At 37.8% G+C, this 20,729-nt stretch overlaps 1 protein-coding gene across 1 annotated transcript in view; it reads left to right on the plus strand.

Annotated features, from left to right (window-relative positions):
• Positions 1–14,380, plus strand: part of LOC124859892 (solute carrier family 4 member 11-like) — a 33,003-nt gene extending 18,623 nt beyond the window's left edge. The window contains exons 9-20 of the mRNA XM_047352772.1: positions 3,034–3,118; positions 3,201–3,326; positions 3,437–3,550; positions 4,050–4,182; positions 4,462–4,535; positions 5,952–6,234; positions 7,874–7,980; positions 8,217–8,382; positions 8,562–8,735; positions 11,126–11,321; positions 12,551–12,720; positions 13,147–14,380. Of these exons, the coding sequence (XP_047208728.1) occupies positions 3,034–3,118; positions 3,201–3,326; positions 3,437–3,550; positions 4,050–4,182; positions 4,462–4,535; positions 5,952–6,234; positions 7,874–7,980; positions 8,217–8,382; positions 8,562–8,735; positions 11,126–11,321; positions 12,551–12,720; positions 13,147–13,213 (1,695 nt within the window). The 3' untranslated portion in view covers positions 13,214–14,380. The remainder of the gene's footprint in view (positions 1–3,033; positions 3,119–3,200; positions 3,327–3,436; positions 3,551–4,049; positions 4,183–4,461; positions 4,536–5,951; positions 6,235–7,873; positions 7,981–8,216; positions 8,383–8,561; positions 8,736–11,125; positions 11,322–12,550; positions 12,721–13,146) is intronic.
• Positions 14,381–20,729: the final 6,349 nt, after the last annotated feature.

The raw sequence follows: 20,729 nt of genomic DNA on the forward strand, positions 1-20,729 counted from the left end.
CTTGATAAATTTCTTGTCTTAATGTTGTATACATTTCACCATACCACAGTCTACTTGGTGGGTTGGTTTGGCAATATTTTACCTAAAGAAATCCCTGCAGAAATCCAAGTAAAATCTAAACATCTTTGCTTGATAAATGAATTAATCTGTAGACTGTTATGGTCTTCTTTATTGTTTTTTTTCCAAATGAATTATGTTCCAAATATCCTCCATGGCAGTCAAGTCTTGACTCCAGTCTTTTAAACTTTGAATCTTCACTTTTTATGTACAGAATGTACAGGTCCTTCTCAAAATATTAGTATATTGTGATAAAGTTCATTATTTTCCATAATGTAATGATGAAAATTTAATATTCATATATTTTAGATTCATTGCACACTAACTGAAATATTTCAGGTCTTTTATTGTCTTAATACGGATGATTTTAGCATACAGCTCATGAAAACCCAAAATTCCTATCTCACAAAATTAGCATATTTCATCCGACCAATAAAAGAAAAGTGTTTTTAATACAAAAAACGTCAACCTTCAAATAATCATGTACAGTTATGCACTCAATCCTTGGTCGGGAATCCTTTTGCAGAAATGACTGCTTCAATGCGGCGTGGCATGGAGGCAATCAGCCTGTGGCACTGCTGAGGTCTTATGGAGGCCCAGGATGCTTCGATAGTGGCCTTTAGCTCATCCAGAGTGTTGGGTCTTGAGTCTCTCAACGTTCTCTTCACAATATCCCACAGATTCTCTATGGGGTTCAGGTCAGGAGAGTTGGCAGGCCAATTGAGCACAGTGATACCATGGTCAGTAAACCATTTACCAGTGGTTTTAGCACTGTGAGCAGGTGCCAGGTCGTGCTGAAAAATGAAATCTTCATCTCCATAAAGCTTTTCAGCAGATGGAAGCATGAAGTGCTCCAACATCTCCTGATAGCTAGCTGCATTGACCCTGCCCTTGATAAAACACAGTGGACCAACACCAGCAGCTGACACGGCACCCCAGACCATCACTGACTGTGGGTACTTGACACTGGACTTCTGGCATTTTGGCATTTCCTTCTCCCCAGTCTTCCTCCAGACTCTGGCACCTTGATTTCCGAATGACATGCAGAATTTGCTTTCATCCGAAAAAAGTACTTTGGACCACTGAGCAACAGTCCAGTGCTGCTTCTCTGTAGCCCAGGTCTGGGGAATGCGGCACCTGTAGCCCATTTCCTGCACACACCTGTGCACGGTGTCTCTGGATGTTTCTACTCCAGACTCAGTCCACTGCTTCTGCAGGTCCCCCAAGGTCTGGAATTGGCCCTTCTCCACAATCTTCCTCAGGGTCCGGTCACCTCTTCTCGTTGTGCAGCGTTTTCTGCCACACGTTTTCCTTCCCACAGACTGCCCACTGAGGTGCCTTGATACAGCACTCTGGGAACAGCCTATTCGTTCAGAAATTTCTTTCTGTGTCTTACCCTCTTGCTTGAGGGTGTCAATAGTGGCCTTCTGGACAGCAGTCAGGTCGGCAGTCTTACCCATGATTGGGGTTTTGAGTGATGAACCAGGCTGGGAGTTTTAAAGGCCTCAGGAATCTTTTGCAGATGTTTAGAGTTAACTCGTTGATTTAGATGATGAGGTTCATAGCTCATTTAGAGACCCTTTTAATGATATGCTAATTTTGTGAGATAGGAATTTTGGGTTTTCATGAGCTGTATGCCAAAATCATCCGTATTAAGACAATAAAAGACCTGAAATATTTCAGTTAGTGTGCAATGAATCTAAAATATATGAATGTTAAATTTTCATCATGACATTATGGAAAATAATGAACTTTATCACAATATGCTAATTTTTATATAATACTATCTTGGTGAAACAAGCATGACTGGCTTAAAAAGGAATTTGCTTTCAAGGCAGATTCTGCCGATCCAAATGCTCTGTGGTGCCTTTCCTCAATTAACCCATTTGACAGACATGCAGTGCTAATAACAAACAAGACTGTTGCCTTCCTCTCTTCACAAGATGCCTCCATGACTCGTGTCTTGAAAAAAACAGTAAATTGTCTAGATTTGTGCAATTAAAACAGGTATTGCTCTTGTAAATAAAGTAAATACATGTGAATATAGTATCCTAATTGTTCAAGATCCCAAGCAATAGGTTAAACCAAGGAATGATTTCTTTTTTTAATCCAGGCCATCTGACAGCATGATGATCATATTTGTAGCTTTAGTTTTGATTCAGGAGACTCGAATTTCTTCCAAGCCCCAGATTCTGATACACTAGATGATAAAATCCTTATTTTTTGCAGTCAAGTCAATGAATTGTTGCTAGTTTTATCAAGTGGGAGTAAAATGTTTAAGTATGAACTTTTTTCAGTATTTTCAGTAAGGTGTATCAGTACATCTGAAGGTTTTCAGGCAAATAAAAAACAAAACATTTGCAAAACACTAATATAAAACAATACGTTTTTATGATGTAGGAAAATTATAACCTTACCTGAAACATTTTGAGAGAGTATTTAAGTATTAAACGCATGTTATAGAAACATGCATAAATCTGATCTATTATAACGTGTCACCGTGATCCTCTTCAAGCCTCTCTCTGTCAAAGTTTAACTGAAAAAACATATTAAATTCAATGAGTCTGTCCATCTAACAGCTAAACACAGAAGCTTTGGGCCAGGACAATTTTCCATTGTAAAGAAAAATGAAAGTAGACAAAGTTAATAGTAGCAATAGATCTCTCTGTGGCAAAATTGCAGGAAAGAAATATTGCTAATAACACAGAAACACTGGGCTAGGGCTCTTTGTATGGTAAAAAAACAAAACAAAAAAAACCAAACCTACACAGAGGTAATGACAGCAACAGCTTTGCCAGTGGTTAATTGAAAGAACGACTGAATGCAGAAGCACTTGGCCGGGAAAAGTCTCTGCAATATAAGCAATATCCCTGTCTGTGGACCAGGATTACTTTCCTACTTATTTCTTGGACATAAAGAAAGCAGAAAAGTTTTCAAATTTGAATTCCTGACTATATTCTGCTTTGTGGCTCACAGTGCAGAGATTTCTTCAAAGCTGGTAGAGGGGTTTACGATGACCTACGTCGGAGACTGCCTCTTTACCCTTCAGACTTCACAGATGGTATGGCAATGTTGTAAAGTGGTCTGTTTTGTATATCATTTTCTGTTTAATGTTTTTATGCCTTTGATTACCCAACTAACAGGTCTAACTGGGAAGGATCGCTGTTTACTGAAGTATACCACCACTGCTATCTTCCTCTATATTGCCATTCTCCTGCCTGCAATTGCCTTTGGCTCTCTGAATGATGAAAGCACAAGAGGGGAAATAGGTATTGGCTTTGTCTTTATTATTATAATTCTGAATACAGTGTCCTACCTTATACAGCATTATTTTTTGATATATCAAGTACAACATTTTGGTTGTTTTCCACATGGACAGATGTTCAGAAGACCATTGTTGGCCAGAGCATTGGAGGAGTGATCTACTGTCTGTTTGCTGGTTCACCTCTGGTCATTCCTCTGACCACTGCACCATTGGCCATTTTCATCAGCGGTGTGTATTGTTTTGGTAATTCTTGTAAAAAAAGCAGTGGGATTTAAGTTTAATTGTTCATTTTTTAAAATAAATCTACAGAAAAAAACTGACTTTACACACATATGCTAATAAGGAGAGAAGTGGCAAATGCAACATTGTTCAAGCTCGTGATCAGGGAGGGCTAATTTATGACTGATTAGCTTTTAGTTATATAGTTTGGTTTGTATTTGAGTAGATTTAACATCTCTAACCCACAGACTTTCTATGTGTTGCCACAATGGACCTCTGTCAAGGTTCTCCCTGAGACTCATTATCTCACATTATATTTATTGTAAAGCACATCTTCAGTTACTGAACATAGTGAACTGATCTGATAGCGAGCTTAAAAAAAAAAAAACTGCTGTAATATTTGAGACAAATAAATACATATTTTTCCAAGTATTTTACAGGAAAACTGTGAAAATGAAGTATGTTTATGAGTTTGTGTCTGTGTGTGCCTTGTTTGTATAATTCATAGTTATTAGGGGTATCTGTGATGACTACGACCTCGACTTTGATGCTTTCTATGCCTGCATTGGTTTATGGAACAGCTTCTTCCTTATCCTCGGGGGGTTATTCAATGTCAGCCTGACGATGAAACTCTTCAAACGGTAAATACACAACAAGACTCCTCTTATTAAATATTACACACTCCTACTTGTTACACATTAAACAACACATTGACCCGTGACGCCAAGTACTCAAGTCAAATCAATAATAACAAACGTTTTGTGTGTTTTTAAGTTTTGTCTTTACGAACTTTGCACGCTGTTCTCTGTTGACATATCTTCTACTGGTTTGCCTTGAATAGACTGTTATGTCTCTGTTTGCATAAATAAAAAGATAAAACATGAGATGTTAATTTTGTTTGCGCTTTTCTTATCTTGTAGCTCAACAGAAGAGGTCATTGCACTGTTCATCTCCATAGCTTTTGTTGGGGATGCAGTGAAAGGCACTGTCAAAAGTAAGTTTAGGAAAGGTTGGAATACTTTGACCATGCTGTAAATCAGTATGTTGTAGATAATGTTGACCAGAAAATATTAATCAGAATGTAGTCAACTGAGACAGTGAGGGCCAAACATGTCACAATCCAGTTAATAAATAAATAGATATTTGATAAACATTTATATGTTGGATTATTAAAATTAAAATGTCAGTCAGTCAGTCATTTTCTATACCGCTTCTTCCATAGTGGGTTGCAGAAATGTAATACATTTAAATAATTTTAATAAATACATATAATAAATAAAATATATATATTTAAAATTATTTAAATGTCAATAAATTTGTAAAATGCACTTCCATAATGAAATGTGAAAACTCTTCAAATCATATTCAAATCATATTTTTTATTTATTTATTTCCTGTGCTACAGTTCGTCATGAAATGGGTTGAAAGATGTCAACAAAATAAAACTAAATAAAATGAAATAGACCCCTAGATTTGATTGTTGAACTGCCTTGCAGCTCAAATGCATGCCAACCAACTTGTGATTCATGAAGAAATAATTAAATTAAATAAATACTTGAAGAATGAAATACTTAAAGAATTAAATGTACGTTTTACAAATAACAAACACACAATTAATTGAAGGAATTATTTAGAATTTGTTTTTCAATGTCTTTACTAAATTAAATTAAACATTTAAATTATTACAGTTAATTTAGTTATTTATGTGTGTGTTTTCTGTTTTATTGAAATAATCACATATATAAATACTTAAATAACAACTTGATGTATTTAATGGCAGTACTTTAAGGGTCCATGAATTTACTTTCAGTCTTACCCATCGAAGTCAGTAGGCGGGGCAAATGTATAATTTAGACAAGGTTATTGGTCTCCTGTTGAGCTGCTGTGTAGATTAACCAGATTAATCAGATCTTTAGACCTAACTGATGTACTATAGTGACAATATAAATTATTTCATGAGGGACTGTAGCACAGGAAATATGAAATAAAAAAATTAATAAATTATGATATGATTTAATTAGATTTTGATTCCAATATTCATTTATTTAATTGTTTATTTAATAAAATGTTTATATTTAATAACATGTTCATTCATTGTCAGGTATTTAATATCTTTACAACAATTTCATTTAAATGATCACATATATAAGTATTTATGAACAAATTATATATATTGGATTGTGTCAGTTTGGGCCCTGAACTACAGGGAAACAATCTTCTGTGTTGGGCTGTTCAAAATAATTTTTAACAACAGTTTATCTCTTAGCTGAAAAAATATATTTACAGCTGGTTGGAAAACAACTAGTTACAAGGAACACTTCCTTAAATCAATTTGAGAATAAAAAAAGACAGGGTTGTATGACAGTTGGTCCAAATTATTCTTCCTTACTCCTTCTATCTTTCCCCATAGTTTTTGAACACTTCTACCATCCACCACTGCTGGCAACAACAAACAGCACAGTGGTGCTTCAACAAATTAATGAGATTCTAGAAAAGATTGAGAACCAAACAACAACCGTGCCAGAGCATAAAACTGGGAGGAACATGTCACTGTTTGGATATCAAGAAGATAAAATGTTAGTCTTCCTGCCAGAGACTCTGGTGGACTGCACAAGAGAAAGGCCCATTCTCTGTCTGCTCCTCATGTTGGGGACATTGTGGCTAGGTTACGCGCTCTACCTCATCAAGAAAAGGTAAGGTTTGGCCACACACTGGCTCATATTTCTCAGGTTTGATCAAAATTAATTAACGATGCCATCCCTCATCCATCTTTGAATAATCTCAACTGAAACTTCACATTTAGAAACCCATTTGCTCCGAAATACGCTATTGAGTATCTGGCTTGCACTTCAATGGTGTAGAAAAATGCACAACTTTACAGGAATTATGCTCCAATCTTAATCAGTTGACACTTTAACAAATGCAATTTGTTAACATGCACACATATGGTCAGATATATCAATTTTAGTTTCACATGAAATGTCTCTAAAGATTACGGTCTTGAATTCAATTAAGGCTTCTTTAATTATGATTATCTTTCTTGATGAGTGGCATTTCAGCCCTTCGGGTTATGACTCGTTTTACTGTGGATAATGAATATCTTACCAGCTTCAGCCAGCATCGTAACAAGGTATATTGGTTTTGTTCTTTGGCTGTTTTGCATGTTTTCCACAAAAACACATTATTTCTGGGACGCAAAGCCTGTCTCCTTCTTGAATGGTATTTTTGAAGGATACTGGAATTGCAAAAATGTGTCTTAAAAACTATTTGTGTAAAAACATTGTTGACCTGTTCCTAAAAGCATTTCACGATGCCTACAGACATAACAACACTCTCTAGAGCATTGTTTCTCAACCCTGGTCCTCAGGGCTCACTGGCCTTCATGTTTTAGACGTGTCTCTAAACACACCTGATCCAAATGATAGCATTACTTCCTGCATACCATCAAGTGCTGCAGAAGCCTTTCTATTACCTCGTGTTTGCGCCATAAGAGAAACACCGAAAACATGCAGGACAGTGGGGTCTAAAGAACAGGGTTGAAAAACACCGATCTAGAGTCAGTGCATGACTCGAAAAAATATCAACAACTTCAGGCATTAATGTTAAAAAAGGGTGCACTACCCCTTAAATACCTCCTAAGTAAAGGCAATATTTCATTTGTGTTGCATCAGTTTAAGCCTACATGAGAACAGGAGCAGGGGGCATTACGTCAGCTGTTAGTCTCAGTTCAAAGCATCTCAGCGGTCTCTTTTTGCTCACATTGATGGTCAATCTTTTATTTTTGCTTCCTTATAAATAATACTCTGAAACAACTTAAAGAATCCTTATAAAATTCAATATGTCTATCATTTAATAAAACTTTAGGTATGCAAGCTTGCTTTTAAACCCTCCATCTGGAGAGTTTGAGGAGCATCTGTTAGAAGTCATTACGGTGCCATTAATTTATTTTAACACATTCATGCATTTGCTCTGTCAGCAGGAAGCCTTAGTGAGACAGTTCTTTGAAGCTGTGCTTAAATGGATATCTGTGACAAACTTGCTAACAGAGTCAACGAAAAATACTCAGATTTCAGGATTCAGGCAAAAGGCACCTAATTATGGGTGAAATCCACCATATTTACTGTCACATAAAACTTGAAATAGATATATATGACCTACATTTAAATATTATGTTCATTACTGTTAGTGCCACTGATGACTTGACATGTTTTGGTTTTTTTTTCTTATTCTAAAAGAGTAAGTACAGCAACAACCAATGTGAAAATCTTTGTTTAACAGACTGCTTAAAAGTTGTAGAAAGTCGTATTATGTGATGCTTTGTTTCCCCTGCAGTCCGTATCTGAACGGTAAAATCAGGGAGGTGGTGTCTGACTGTGCTTTGCCTATCTCCGTGGTGATATTCTCCTTCATTGGCTCCTATCGTTTCATTGACATACAGCGTGAGTACAGATCCATCAAATCAAAGCATTGATAGAAGATTACCCTTGAGGTTCACATTCGCAACCTTGCCACATAACACCTTTTGTGATTCAATGCTTCTGTGGCTTTTGATGTATTCAAAAGGCAAGAATATTAATGTTCATAAAACAATACCTGCATGCAAGAAAGGATCACATTTTAATCATCTGGTATTTGTGCTGTGCTGGTGTGCATAATATATTTTCTCTCTTATAAGTTCCTGTATTCAATGTCCATGATGGTCCGATCTTCAAGTATCCTGCATTTGAAAAGCTGTCAGGACTGACTGCACTTAGTGCGGTTGGACTAGGTTTCCTCCTTGCACTGCTAATTTTTATCGACCAGAACATCGTCATCTCACTTACACATGTACCAGAACACAAGTAAGGCCCCAGTTTGATGTTTGATTACAGCAACAAGACAAGAAAGTATGACAGAAATGATGTCCTATCTTTGTTCTCTGTAATAGCTACTGAATTAGAACAAATGTACTGCTGCTTGTATGCTACCAAACCAGTTGGAGCTTAATGTCTGCTTGTGTGTGAATGCACATTTTCACCAGGTTGTTAAAAGGCACAGCGTTCCACTGGGACTTAATGCTGACTGGCTTCATCAACATCCTCATGTCCTGTCTGGGGTTGCCATGGATGCACGCTGCCTTTCCTCATTCCTCCCTACACGCCCGTCAGCTTGCCAAAGTAGAACAGCATGTAGAGAACGGACACCTCTACACAACGTGAGTAAAGTTAAAACTAGGGCTAAAAAAAATAGTAAGCAGTCCAAATCCTTTTAACCCTGTCCATGGAATATATATATAACAGTTCTGTTGGTTTTATTAGCACTCTGAAGCAAACACGGATTCTGAATCTTTGCAATTAAATATAAAAAAATTTAATAAAATGTAGATGCCACTTGCTCTTGCAGAAAGATAAACCTCTTCACCAGTCCAGTTTTCTGTAGGGTCTAACAGTTTTTCTCCCTGGATTGTCCTCTATCTTTCCATAAACTCTGACCAAACCCCTGCCCTTGCTGAAGCAAAGTATCCCCATAATATGATACTGCCACGACCAGAGTTCCCTCTGGGGATTGTGTGGTCAAGGCAGTGGTAGGTTGTCAAAAACATGATTTTACATCAATCCCAAAAGTTTAATCTTGGTTTAACCTGACCAAAGCATTGTCCTCCACATGTTTTTTTCATCTCCTACATAACTTGTGCCAAACTACAAACTGGATTTCTAAATGCTTTTTTTCAACAACTGCACTGTTTTTCTCACTCAAAAGGCTAGATTTATGAAGGGCACTAACTAATAGTTGTTATGATCTCCTTGCCTGCACATGCCTGGTGTCTTCCTTGGTCTCAATGATGCTGTTTATTCACAGAACAGCTGTATGTATACTGAGATTAATTATGCACAGGTGGACCCTATTTACTAATACTTAAACACACTGGTTGCACTGGATTTTATTTCGGGATATCAAAGTAAAGGTGGGGTGAACATAATTTCCAATGTTTTTTTTTATAAATGATACTTGTATGCACTAATTTAGAAAGAATTTAAGAGGAATGAACACTTTTGAACGGCACTGTAACTATGGTAAATTACGTCGTTATACCCCTTAATCTGAAACGGGCAGGATTTAGATATTGAATAGAAGTACTTGTACTCGTATTCATCGTCTTCCGCTTCATTTGGGACCGGACAGCAGACTCATTAGAGACACCCAGACAACCTTCTCCCCAGATATCTCATCCAGATCTTCCAGGGGGAGCCCAAGGCGTTCCCAGCACAGCTTAGAGACATAGTCCCTCCAGCGTATCCTCCATGGGCCGTCCCCTGGGCCTCCTCCGAGTGGAATGTGCCTGGAACACCTCCCGAGGAAGGCATCCAGGAGGCATCTGGTATAGATGCCCGAGCCACCTCAACTGGCTTCTCTCGATGTGGAGGAACAGTGGCTCTACTCTGAGCCCCTCCCGGATGGCTACCCTATCTCTAACGGAGGGCCCGGCCACCCTACAGAGGAAGCTCATTTCAGCCACTTGTATTCGGGATCTTGTTCTTTCAGTCATGACCGAACGTTCATGGCCATTGGTGAGGGTAGGAACGTAGACCGAACGGTAAATCCAGAGCTTCGCTTTTCAGCTCTCTCTTCACCACAGCTGACCGGCACAGCGTCCCCATTACTGCAGCAGGCACACCGACCCTTCTGTCAATCTACCGCTCCATTCTCCCCTCACTCGTGAACAAGACCTCAAGATACTTGAACTTCTCCACTTGAGGCAGGAACTCCCCTCTAACCTGAAGAGGACAAGGCTCTGAGGTCTGTTTGAATAGAAGTATCCCAAGAATAGAGCCTTGAGGAACTTGCATTTGATATTTGGTCGCCCAGATGCATAAATGACAAATGAAATACAACAGCCCAGGACTGCCTTGTACAACTAAAATTTATCACCAAACTAAAAAGTGAAATCCAGTTTTCCAGCCTTTTCCAATCAGCATGTTATGATTAACTGTGTCAAACGCAGCTCTGAGGTCTAAGACAGAAGTTTTGGAGGCACCACTGCTAAGACGTATGCCTTTTAAATCTTTTGTGCAGACTTAGTGCTGTGCTGTGGTTGAAAACCCAAATGGATTTTTTGTACCATCTTTTCAATGATGATGTTAGGTTCAATGTGTTAGGTCAGAGCCTGTAGAAACTTATTATTAGGGCATTAAGAACAGGTTACACCACTTCCAAATTTCCAGTTCATCTTTCTATAAGTTAGATTTTTTATTTTAAATTGCAATTTACTATGAAAATCCTTGGATTTAAAGTGGCCATATAACAACATCCACTAGTAACTAACTTCTCTAGTTAGTCCAGAGTATGCAAAGAATCATTCCACTGAAATAAAGGGCTGCTTGCTGTTATAGTGAAATTACTCAGTTATCTGCTACATTTTTCTATTGATATACTAACAAACTAAACGCATACTTTTAATCCTGAAAGAAGAATTTCCTTAGAATTTGAACTGCCGGTATTGCCCATTTTCCTGACTTTGCTAAAAAAAAATCAGATTTTTATAAACCAGATGAGCTTGATTGTTCTGATAAACTGGTTCTTTTTGTTCCTTTTCTGTCCTTATAGGATCGTCAGTGTCAAAGAGACACGTCTAACCTCACTAGCAGCAAACATCTTGATCGGCTTGTCTGCATTCATGCTGCCCATTCCTCTCCAGTGGATTCCCAAACCTGTGCTCTATGGTCTCTTTCTTTACATTGCTGCCACTTCACTTGATGGAAATCAGATGGTGGACCGCATGACCCTGCTGCTGAAGGAGCAGGTAAGCAGACAGACCATGCAAACTATCAAGATACAGTACATGTTCCTACCACTTAGTTGAATAATTTCCACCCTGCTGTGTACCTTATTACAACGATGATGACAAGTACTTGGATACATGATATGGTGTATAGAAAAGTGAGGGAACAACAAAAAGAAAAATATGTAGACTCAGTTAAACTAGTTAAACCAGTTAAACTATAAAGATTTTTAAACTTTTAGATTAAAATTAGGAAAACTTACATTTTCTGTTTATGATAATAATTATAATAAAGTGAATACAACAAACATTCAGATGATAGGATGATGCTTAGCATCCCAGCTTCTTCTTTATAACAAATATTTTTAACATTAATAACAGAATTTTTGTAGATAGGGTCATCGGCAATTTTCAAATGGGCAACGTGGCTTGTCACGTAGGGCAGCATAGCATTGGGAGACAATTTTTTGAAAGTTTTTAGTCAAGTAAATTTTTATTGCTCATTTGAATGTCCCCAGTGATGCACACAGTAGAAGCACTGTAAGAAATATGAATTAAACTGCAGAATGCTTAAATTTGTATGTGGTTTGTAGTCTCCTACTAGGCACATCAGAAAACTATTTAAATAACTATTTTACTTTTATTTCTGGTTTAAAGTCTAAAATGCTTAGACTGGTAGGACCTTAACTGCATTCTTAAGAGAGATTCTTTAAAACACATTTTGAAATACGTCAAACCTTTGTATTATTTCTTTAATGGCATACCAACCTTAGACTCAGGGCACTTTTGAACAAAGATGGCTGTCAGAAATGGCAATATGCCCCATTCAAGCTGAACAGCATGGAAGCATCTTTGCTTTCAAAAAATGGCCAATTTTATTTTTATTTTTTACAGATGAAATGGAAAATACCCTTCCTATCATCTGTTTTTCCCAGTGGTGGTTCTTGCATGAATGCTGCACTGGCTGAGCACCTCTTTCATGTAATTGACACCAAACAGACATGCCTCCTTAAAACCTGGATCAATCTAAATCAAAATCCAGGAAATGCTCTTAGATGTGCAGTAACTACACATTGAATTAAGCAATATAAAACTCATTTAGGGTGCAGATGAGAGATAAAAACATTTCCCATCTTGTGGATTGTGGATACACCTTCTAATGCCACCCTGTGCAACTGCCCATATAAAAATTAACTCAGACTAATTCAAAACAGTATAATAACTGCTTGATCCACCTCCTGTCTGTCTAGACGTCTTATCCTCCCACCCACTACATACGCCGTGTGCCTCAAAGAAAAGTACATTACTTCACAGCACTGCAGATGATCCAGTTGATCATCTTGTGTGCATTTGGGATGTATCCTCTCCCCTACATGAAGATGGTGTTTCCTCTGCTGATGATCCTGCTGGTCCCTATCAGGTGAGATACTCACAGCCAGCTGCAGATGGAGTGGCATTAAAAAGCCTATGGTTCAGTGTCAGATCCAGCTTGCTTAATGCTTTGATTTGTTTCTGAAAATATGAGTCAGAATTACTGCAGTAGTGGAATAAGTCTTCACATTCTTTTTAATTTGAAATGAAATATACTATTGTTTATCATTTTTTTTAAGAAAAAGTCATCAAAATGAAATTATTCCATGCACTGTAATAAAACAGAACAGGAATTAGGGGATTTGGACTTTACATTAGACTGAGACAATCTCTAACTGTTCTATGCTGTTTTAATGAGGAGTGACATTTGTTTAACTTTCCACTAAAAGGTCACCTTCACATAGTTTATTTAGACTGCAGTTGCTCAGCATCTTTAAAAAAAAATCCAAATAAAGAAAGATGTTTTGTATTCCAGGACAAGCTTGCTTCCCAGAATGATTGATGCCAAGTATCTGGACATCATGGATTCCCAGTATATGTAAAACAACTGGACAACGTTATGAAACAATGGAAGACAGAATGGAACAGCCTGAAAACGTAATTATTGTGTTACAAACCAAAATGTGCCTACAAGATTGCACCTGAAGCATTTACTGCTGACAGGGATGTCACTTTTAGACTAACTGTAACTAGCTTCAGTTGTAAAGATTTTAGTTGAACTTATATAGGCAGATAAAAGAAACAAACATCTGACAGCTTGTAACGAATCAGTGTATGCATTTATCATTTTTACATAAGTAAAAATGCTGATTGTTTGTCTAATTCAGATATTGTATTCTTTGAAGGAGAGTCACTTCTGTTTAAATTTACTTGCCGATAAGGTGACTTCACTGCAAGTAATTTGACAGAACAAAACATTTCAACACCAAAAATTATCACATCTGTTAAGCAAATGTTCATTGTACTATTTAGTGGTGACATATATTTTATTCTGATTATTCACCTATTGTCTTATATGTTGTCATGTTGTGTGGTATTAACATGTTTTACTTCAACATATTGTAGGGTCAAATAAAAAATGTTGAATGGAAATTATTTAAAACTATTTACCTCATTGAATTGATATTTTTCACAGAGTAAAAATATGCACATACTTTTTTTGCAATTGGAGTCTAAGGACGCTCACAAAACTGTCACACAGCAGGGTTTCCATGGTTTAGACAAGGACTGCTGAAAGTATTTTGATTTTAAATGCCACCAATAGATGGCAGTGGAGGTGTGCGCCTTGGATATTAAAATTCTAACTCACTGTGTGTACCCACCATTGTGTTGCAGAAAGATAGATTCATGTCAGCCTTCATCTTGTAAAAGAAATGGTGATAATGAAGTTATGAAAAAACAAGTTATTAAGCATGAGTGGTTTCCAAAGTCCACCAGGTTTAAATGATCAGACATCTGATTTGTTTCATGTGTTTGTTTTTTCTGCAAACCCACTCTTCAAATCCAGCACCTGCTTTATTTATGTTTACGTTAAAACTTCCATTATTCCTTTAACGTTCTCATAACAGCCACCGTTTTCTGCCTTAACAGTCTGTACTCAGTGCTTTGCATATATGAGTGTTTAACAAGAGATGCATGTGACTGATGTGAACTAACTCACAAACTGTACTCCAATAACACCATGAGACAATAAATGGCTATAAAAACAATCATAGGTAGCAGAAAGTGTTTGTTTTGATTCAAATGATTTATTTGCATACATGGGTCTTGTCTTTGTTAAAACAAAAATACCTAGTATTACAACAAGTCAGTGCATTGCAATAGCTAAAAGATGTATCCAAGTTGAAAATGCCAAACAAAAAAGAAAAGAAATCCTAATATTCGTAATAATGAAGATGATATGACATTATTTCAATTTCAACAAATCAATTTAATCCCGAAAGCCTGAAACCAACATACATGCTGAGGAAGGAGAACAAAAATATCATGGCAACATGTTTCCAGATGACAGGAGGTGTTGTGCAGTATCCGTGTCAGCACTGCACATAAAATCTGCATGGTAAGTGTCCCCATAACATTCTTTTTATAGCCATTATAGCGAACAATAATAGTAATTCTGTTGTTGGCCAAGTAAATGCTTGGAATTTAAATGATACATCCCACCTCCCTACTCGCCTCGTCAGAAATGATATTGAGTCTTCATTATACTTGCAAATCCTGCTGTTGGCTGATCACATATGTACGTCATCACTACATCACTTCCTCAAACTGCAAAACTGGCTTTTGTATGCCAAATCTCTATTTTTGACTAATGGAAATAAAAAAAAAAACCAACAAAATCTTCTCTTTTCCTTGCAGCAAGATGGTTCAAATCCCAGCCAAGGTTTTTCTGCATGGAGTTTGCAGATTCTCTCTGTGGATTTTCACCAGGTACTCTAGCTTCCTCTCACAGAACAAAAACATGCCTCTTTAATTAACTGGCTTCTCCAAATTGCCCACTGGTGTGAGTGTGTGAGAATGGTTGTTCGTTCTATGTGTCTCTGTGCACCCATGTGATGGACTGTCAACCAGGCCAAGATGCCTTTTCCCAATCGCAGATAGAGAACGATGCAAGCTGGCAACCCTGACAAGAATTGAGCTGGGTGGATGGATTTTCTAGCTGTATTGGTGAAGTAAACATCTTATGTAAAAATGTTGTTTACATGGAAGTCTTTGCAGCTCAAACACCTATACAAATAACAATTATTAGCAAAAAACCGTACCTACATATCCTAGCCACCTGCAGGGGTAGAGTAGACAATTAAGTTTAAATTCGAGTCAGTGCAACTTCTGAGGTGTTTGGTGTGCAGTCAACTTCCTTGGGTCATTCATCTACTTTAGTGTTACTTTGGGGTGGTTACTTTAAAGCTGTTTTATATACCTCTGCCAATCAGTGACTAGCTTACATGTCAAATAATTGCTTGCCTTTTCCAACATGTTCGCGTGTTTTAGTGCACCAAACACCCCATAAGTTGCATAGATTCACATTCAAATTGTAGCGTCTACTTGCATCCCAAAGGGACGTGGCTATTTGTGGGTGAAGAAGGTGACATAAGATTGAAATTATCTTTAGTATAGAGGATGAAATGCTGATATACAGGTCCTTCTCAAAATATTAGCATATTGTGATAAAGTTCATTATTTTCCATAATGTCATGATGAAAATTTAACATTCATATATTTTAGATTCATTGCACACTAACTGAAATATTTCAGGTCTTTTATTGTCTTAATACGGATGATTTTGGCATACAGCTCATGAAAACCCAAAATTCCTATCTCACAAAATTAGCATATCATTAAAAGGGTCTCTAAACGAGCTATGAACCTAATCATCTGAATCAACGAGTTAACTCTAAACACCTGCAAAAGATTCATGAGGCCTTTAAAACTCCCAGCCTGGTTCATCACTCAAAACCCCAATCAAGGGTAAGACTGCCGACCTGACTGCTGTCCAGAAGGCCACTATTGACACCCTCAAGCAAGAGGGTAAGACACAGAAAGAAATTTCTGAACGAATACGCTGTTCCCAGAGTGCTGTATCAAGGCACCTCAGTGGGAAGTCTGTGGGAAGGAAAAAGTGTGGCAGAAAACGCTGCACAACAAGAAGAGGTGACCGGACCCTGAGGAAGATTGTGGAGAAGGGCCGATTCCAGACCTCGGGGGACCTGCGGAAGCAGTGGACTGAGTCTGGAGTAGAAACATCCACCGTGCACAGGCGTGTGCAGGAAATGGGCTACAGGTGCCGCATTCCCCAGGTCAAGCCACTTTTGAACCAGAAACACCAGCAGAAGCGCCTGACCTGGGCTACAGAGAAGCAGCACTGGACTGTTGCTCAGTGGTCCAAAGTACTTTTTTCGGATAAAAGCAAATTCTGCATGTCATTCGGAAATCAAGGTGCCAGAGTCTGGAGGAAGACTGGGGAGAAGGAAATGCCAAAATGCCAGAAGTCCAGTGTCAAGTACCCACAGTCAGTGATGGTCTGGGGTGCCGTGTCAGCTGCTGGTGTTGGTCCACTGTGTTTTATCAAGGGCAGGGTCAATGCAGCTAGCTATCAGGAGATTTTGGAGCACTTCATGCTTCCATCTGCTGAAAAGCTTTATGGAGATGAAGATTTCATTTTTCAGCACGACCTGGCACCTGCTCACATTGCTAAAACCACTGGTAAATGGTTTACTGACCATGGTATCACTGTGCTCAATTGGCCTGCCAACTCTCCTGACCTGAACCCCATAGAGAATCTGTGGGATATTGTGAAGAGAACGTTGAGAGACTCAAGACCCAACACTCTGGATGAGCTAAAGGCCGCTATCGAAGCATCCTGGGCCTCCATAAGACCTCAGCAGTGCCACAGGCTGATTGCCTCCATGCCACGCCGCATTGAAGCAGTCATTTCTGCCAGAGGATTCCCGACCAAGTATTGAGTGCATAACTGTACATGATTATTTGAAGGTTGATGTTTTTTGTATTAAAAACACTTTTCTTTTATTGGTTGGATGAAATATGCTAATTTTGTGAGATAGGAATTTTGGGTTTCATGAGCTGTATGCCAAAATCATCCGTATTAAGACAATAAAAGACCTGAAATATTTCAGTTAGTGTGCAATGAATCTAAAATATATGAATGTTAAATTTTCATCATGACATTATGGAAAATAATGAACTTTATCACAATATGCTAATATTTTGAGAAGGACCTGTACATGACAATTTTGCATTTGGTGAGGTTTGTCTGAACCTGTCAACTTATTGAGTTTTAAATGATTCCAACCAAATCATGAGATATGCATTTTTTCATCTAAATGTGAAACGTTGTCTTAGTTGTTATGTCCATAATTATCAGAAACTGCAAATGAGGTGTAAATGATTTTAAAGGAAGAAATTTGAGAACACCTTCTCAAATTCAACATTTAATGCACTGTAGCTTTACATATAATAAGGGTTTTAAGTTGCTTTCACAGAGTTTCTTTTCCCACCATGTATGTTGGCATATCAAGAATGAGGTGCATTTTGTGACATATCAAGTCCTGTTACATCTTTGAACCATATCTCACAATTGATGTGCCACTTTTTTGTATATTAATTGGATTGAAGGGTGCAATGGTAGCCATAGTAGCATAGTGATGTGTGCAGACAGGGTGTATACATAGCAAGGCAGTGGCAAATATGTGCATTAAATATGCTGTCTGAGTTGCACGCCAGATAATGTTTTGACATTTCTAAAAAACATTTGCAGCTTAATTTAGCTGGAGATCACAACAGCTATGTCATTGTATCAGATGCAAATAAAGGTGATGTTGGATTGTGTATCATTGTTTGCCAATGAAAAGCAAGGCAGAATACTTTGACACAGATAAATAATTTTTATTTTATTTTCATTTATCCTTAATGAAATCAATTGTTGTATGTAGGCTATTCTGTGTGCCCTTATTTTCTACAAAAAAATAATTCCTTCCGTCATTCAAGGGGAAGTATAAACAGGAAGCCTGGGCAGTGAAAGTCACAGCCTGATGACCTTCGTGTAAAGCTTTCAAGTCTCAGTTGAGCAGCAACATTGAACCATTTGCAGAAACGAGAGCAGAAATCCAGACAATCCCACCATGGCTTTAGTGTGATTGGTTCTCTAAAGGGATTTAAATCCTATGAGGAAAAAAAAATGAGGCACAGATGATGCTACTGTCACCACAGGGATTCAACAACCTCTTGGTCACCATGGAGATGCTGTCAATTAATTTGCCTTCACAGCAGTCTAAAGTTTCATCTGTCTGACAACTATATAGAGCACCATAGCCTTGCCTGAGATCTCTGCTGAATAAATAGTGTTTTTGTCTGGACGGTAGCACCCAGCATCTTCATTAGTCCTTTCCTGCACATTTCTAATGGCCTTTAGGTACCCGTATTGCCTTGTCTACCTGTCGTTTCTGCACATTAAGGAGGTGTCACCAGCAGAGTCTGTGTGCTCCAGGTAGCCTCTCAAGTCTGAGGAATTCCAGCGTTCCTCTGGACTGCCTCTGACACCAGTGAGCTCATGCTTGACGGTGCAGGAAAGCTGCAGAAAATGAGCCTTCTCACAGAGACAGAAAGAGTTGCAACTCATAATTATTAACGTGCATGAGTCCACAATAACTGTCCTTACAAAAATGACACCAGAGTTCATTTGTTCCTGAATGAAAATATGAACTAGTTTTATAGTGAAAATAACATACACTCTATTTTAATTCTTCACAAAAACATTGAATATAAGATAATATAGTTTACAGCTTGTGATTATTTGTTTAATATAAATTAAGGTAAAGTTCAATAACTTATAATGTTTTGGATCATTGGCCTGTTGAGTGGTCCAGTTAGATTAAAATCTTGTTGATTAGACATACGGTTTGCAATTTTACTGATACACAGAGAAGTTTGTGTTTAATCTAATGACTGCAAGCTGTCCTGAGCTCTAAAATAACCCAAAATGATCCCCCATCCAATGCAGTGCTTATGAGTTGATATGAGGCATTCACACTTGAATTCTCATCTGTGCAAAAGACATCATGGCGTCTAGAATTATTTCATTTTTTTTCAATTTAACTTCGGAAACTTGAGGCAAGCACTGTTCTTTTCAACAGAAAGATTTTCTCTTGACAAGCCGCTTTTTATCTATTAATACTGTCATGTTATTCAACATTTAATATGTTAGCTGAGGCCTGTAATGTACCCTCGGATGCAGGTCTTGGTTATTGCTCAATTCTCCTGAGAACTGCTCTTTGTCACAACTGAGTAAACTTTCTGAGATGTCCAACAATGGTAACAGTTCTTCCTTTACCCCTTCTGAATGATAGATTTTAAAATCTTTGATTACAGTTTGAGAATTAGTGTTAGGTTTTTGGGAAGCCCACAAGCATATTTGAAATTAATACTGATGCCTTTCCTTACAGGACTTGTGTTAAGTGTTTTATTAGGCCAAAAGCTTTGACTAAATATCTGCCAAAACAAATTTTTATCACCGAAATCAATTAATTATTAAGGAGATCTGATAGCCAGTTGATTGGTCACCTATTAGATTTTCTGTGGGTAAATGGAGCTTCAGTGTTTAAGAGTATTAGTGTTAGTATTGGCCAAAATTAAGCGTATTGCCAAGTAAGCTATAAGTTTGTTTGAACTGGGGCATGGATGTCAAGGTTGGGCATTTGGAGGTAGGACAGAACATGGCGAGGACGCCGCATGGTGAGTAGATTGAGGTTTAATGTTATAGCTGCACACAGACTTACAGGCAGGCAGGCAGGCAGGCAGTGCAGGGAGTACAGGCAGGTCATTCAAAGAGCACGAGTTCAGGAGGCAAACAGGAAACAAACCATTAGGGGGAACTCGGGAAGATAACAGGGGAGTTGACGAGAGGAACCAGTGAATAATACAGTTGAACAAGCTTATATACAGAGGGAGGTGGAGTATGAACCAATGAGAAGGGGAGACAGGTAATCAGCTGAATAGTGAACAGGTGTGAGGATCAGCTGCAGGGAATACAGAGACCTGGAAAGATAGACTAGTGACAAACCCAGGGAAACAGATCTATGGAAAACTATAATCACGAGAAGTACAAGAATCTAAATACATAAACTAGCTGGGAAGACAGGGACGCGAGGAACCTAACTAGACTGAATAATAAACCTAAAAATAAACAAACATATATAATAAGCAACTGTAGAAAGAAACAAGTAACAAAATAAATCTAAGGACAGGGAGAAAACCTTACTGGGAAAAGTAAAGAAACGCAAAACACTGAGACAGATCATGACAATGGATTTGCAAAATTTGAGGGATTTTAGATATAATGCAAATGTATTATGAAGTTTGGTATAAAAAAGCATCTGATAAACAGGTGGGGTCTTTTTTTTGTCATTCTTTTTAGCCACAGAACTCCCAAGGTCTTAATGCTTTATAGGTAATTTTGAAATTGTAAACACAAAAGATCGCAGTGAATTTGCTGCAGATATTTTTGCAGTATATGGATGGATGGATTGATGGTTTGTTTAGCAA

Source organism: Girardinichthys multiradiatus, chromosome 23 (assembly GCF_021462225.1).
Source record: "Girardinichthys multiradiatus isolate DD_20200921_A chromosome 23, DD_fGirMul_XY1, whole genome shotgun sequence".
Lineage (NCBI taxonomy): Eukaryota > Metazoa > Chordata > Actinopteri > Cyprinodontiformes > Goodeidae > Girardinichthys > Girardinichthys multiradiatus.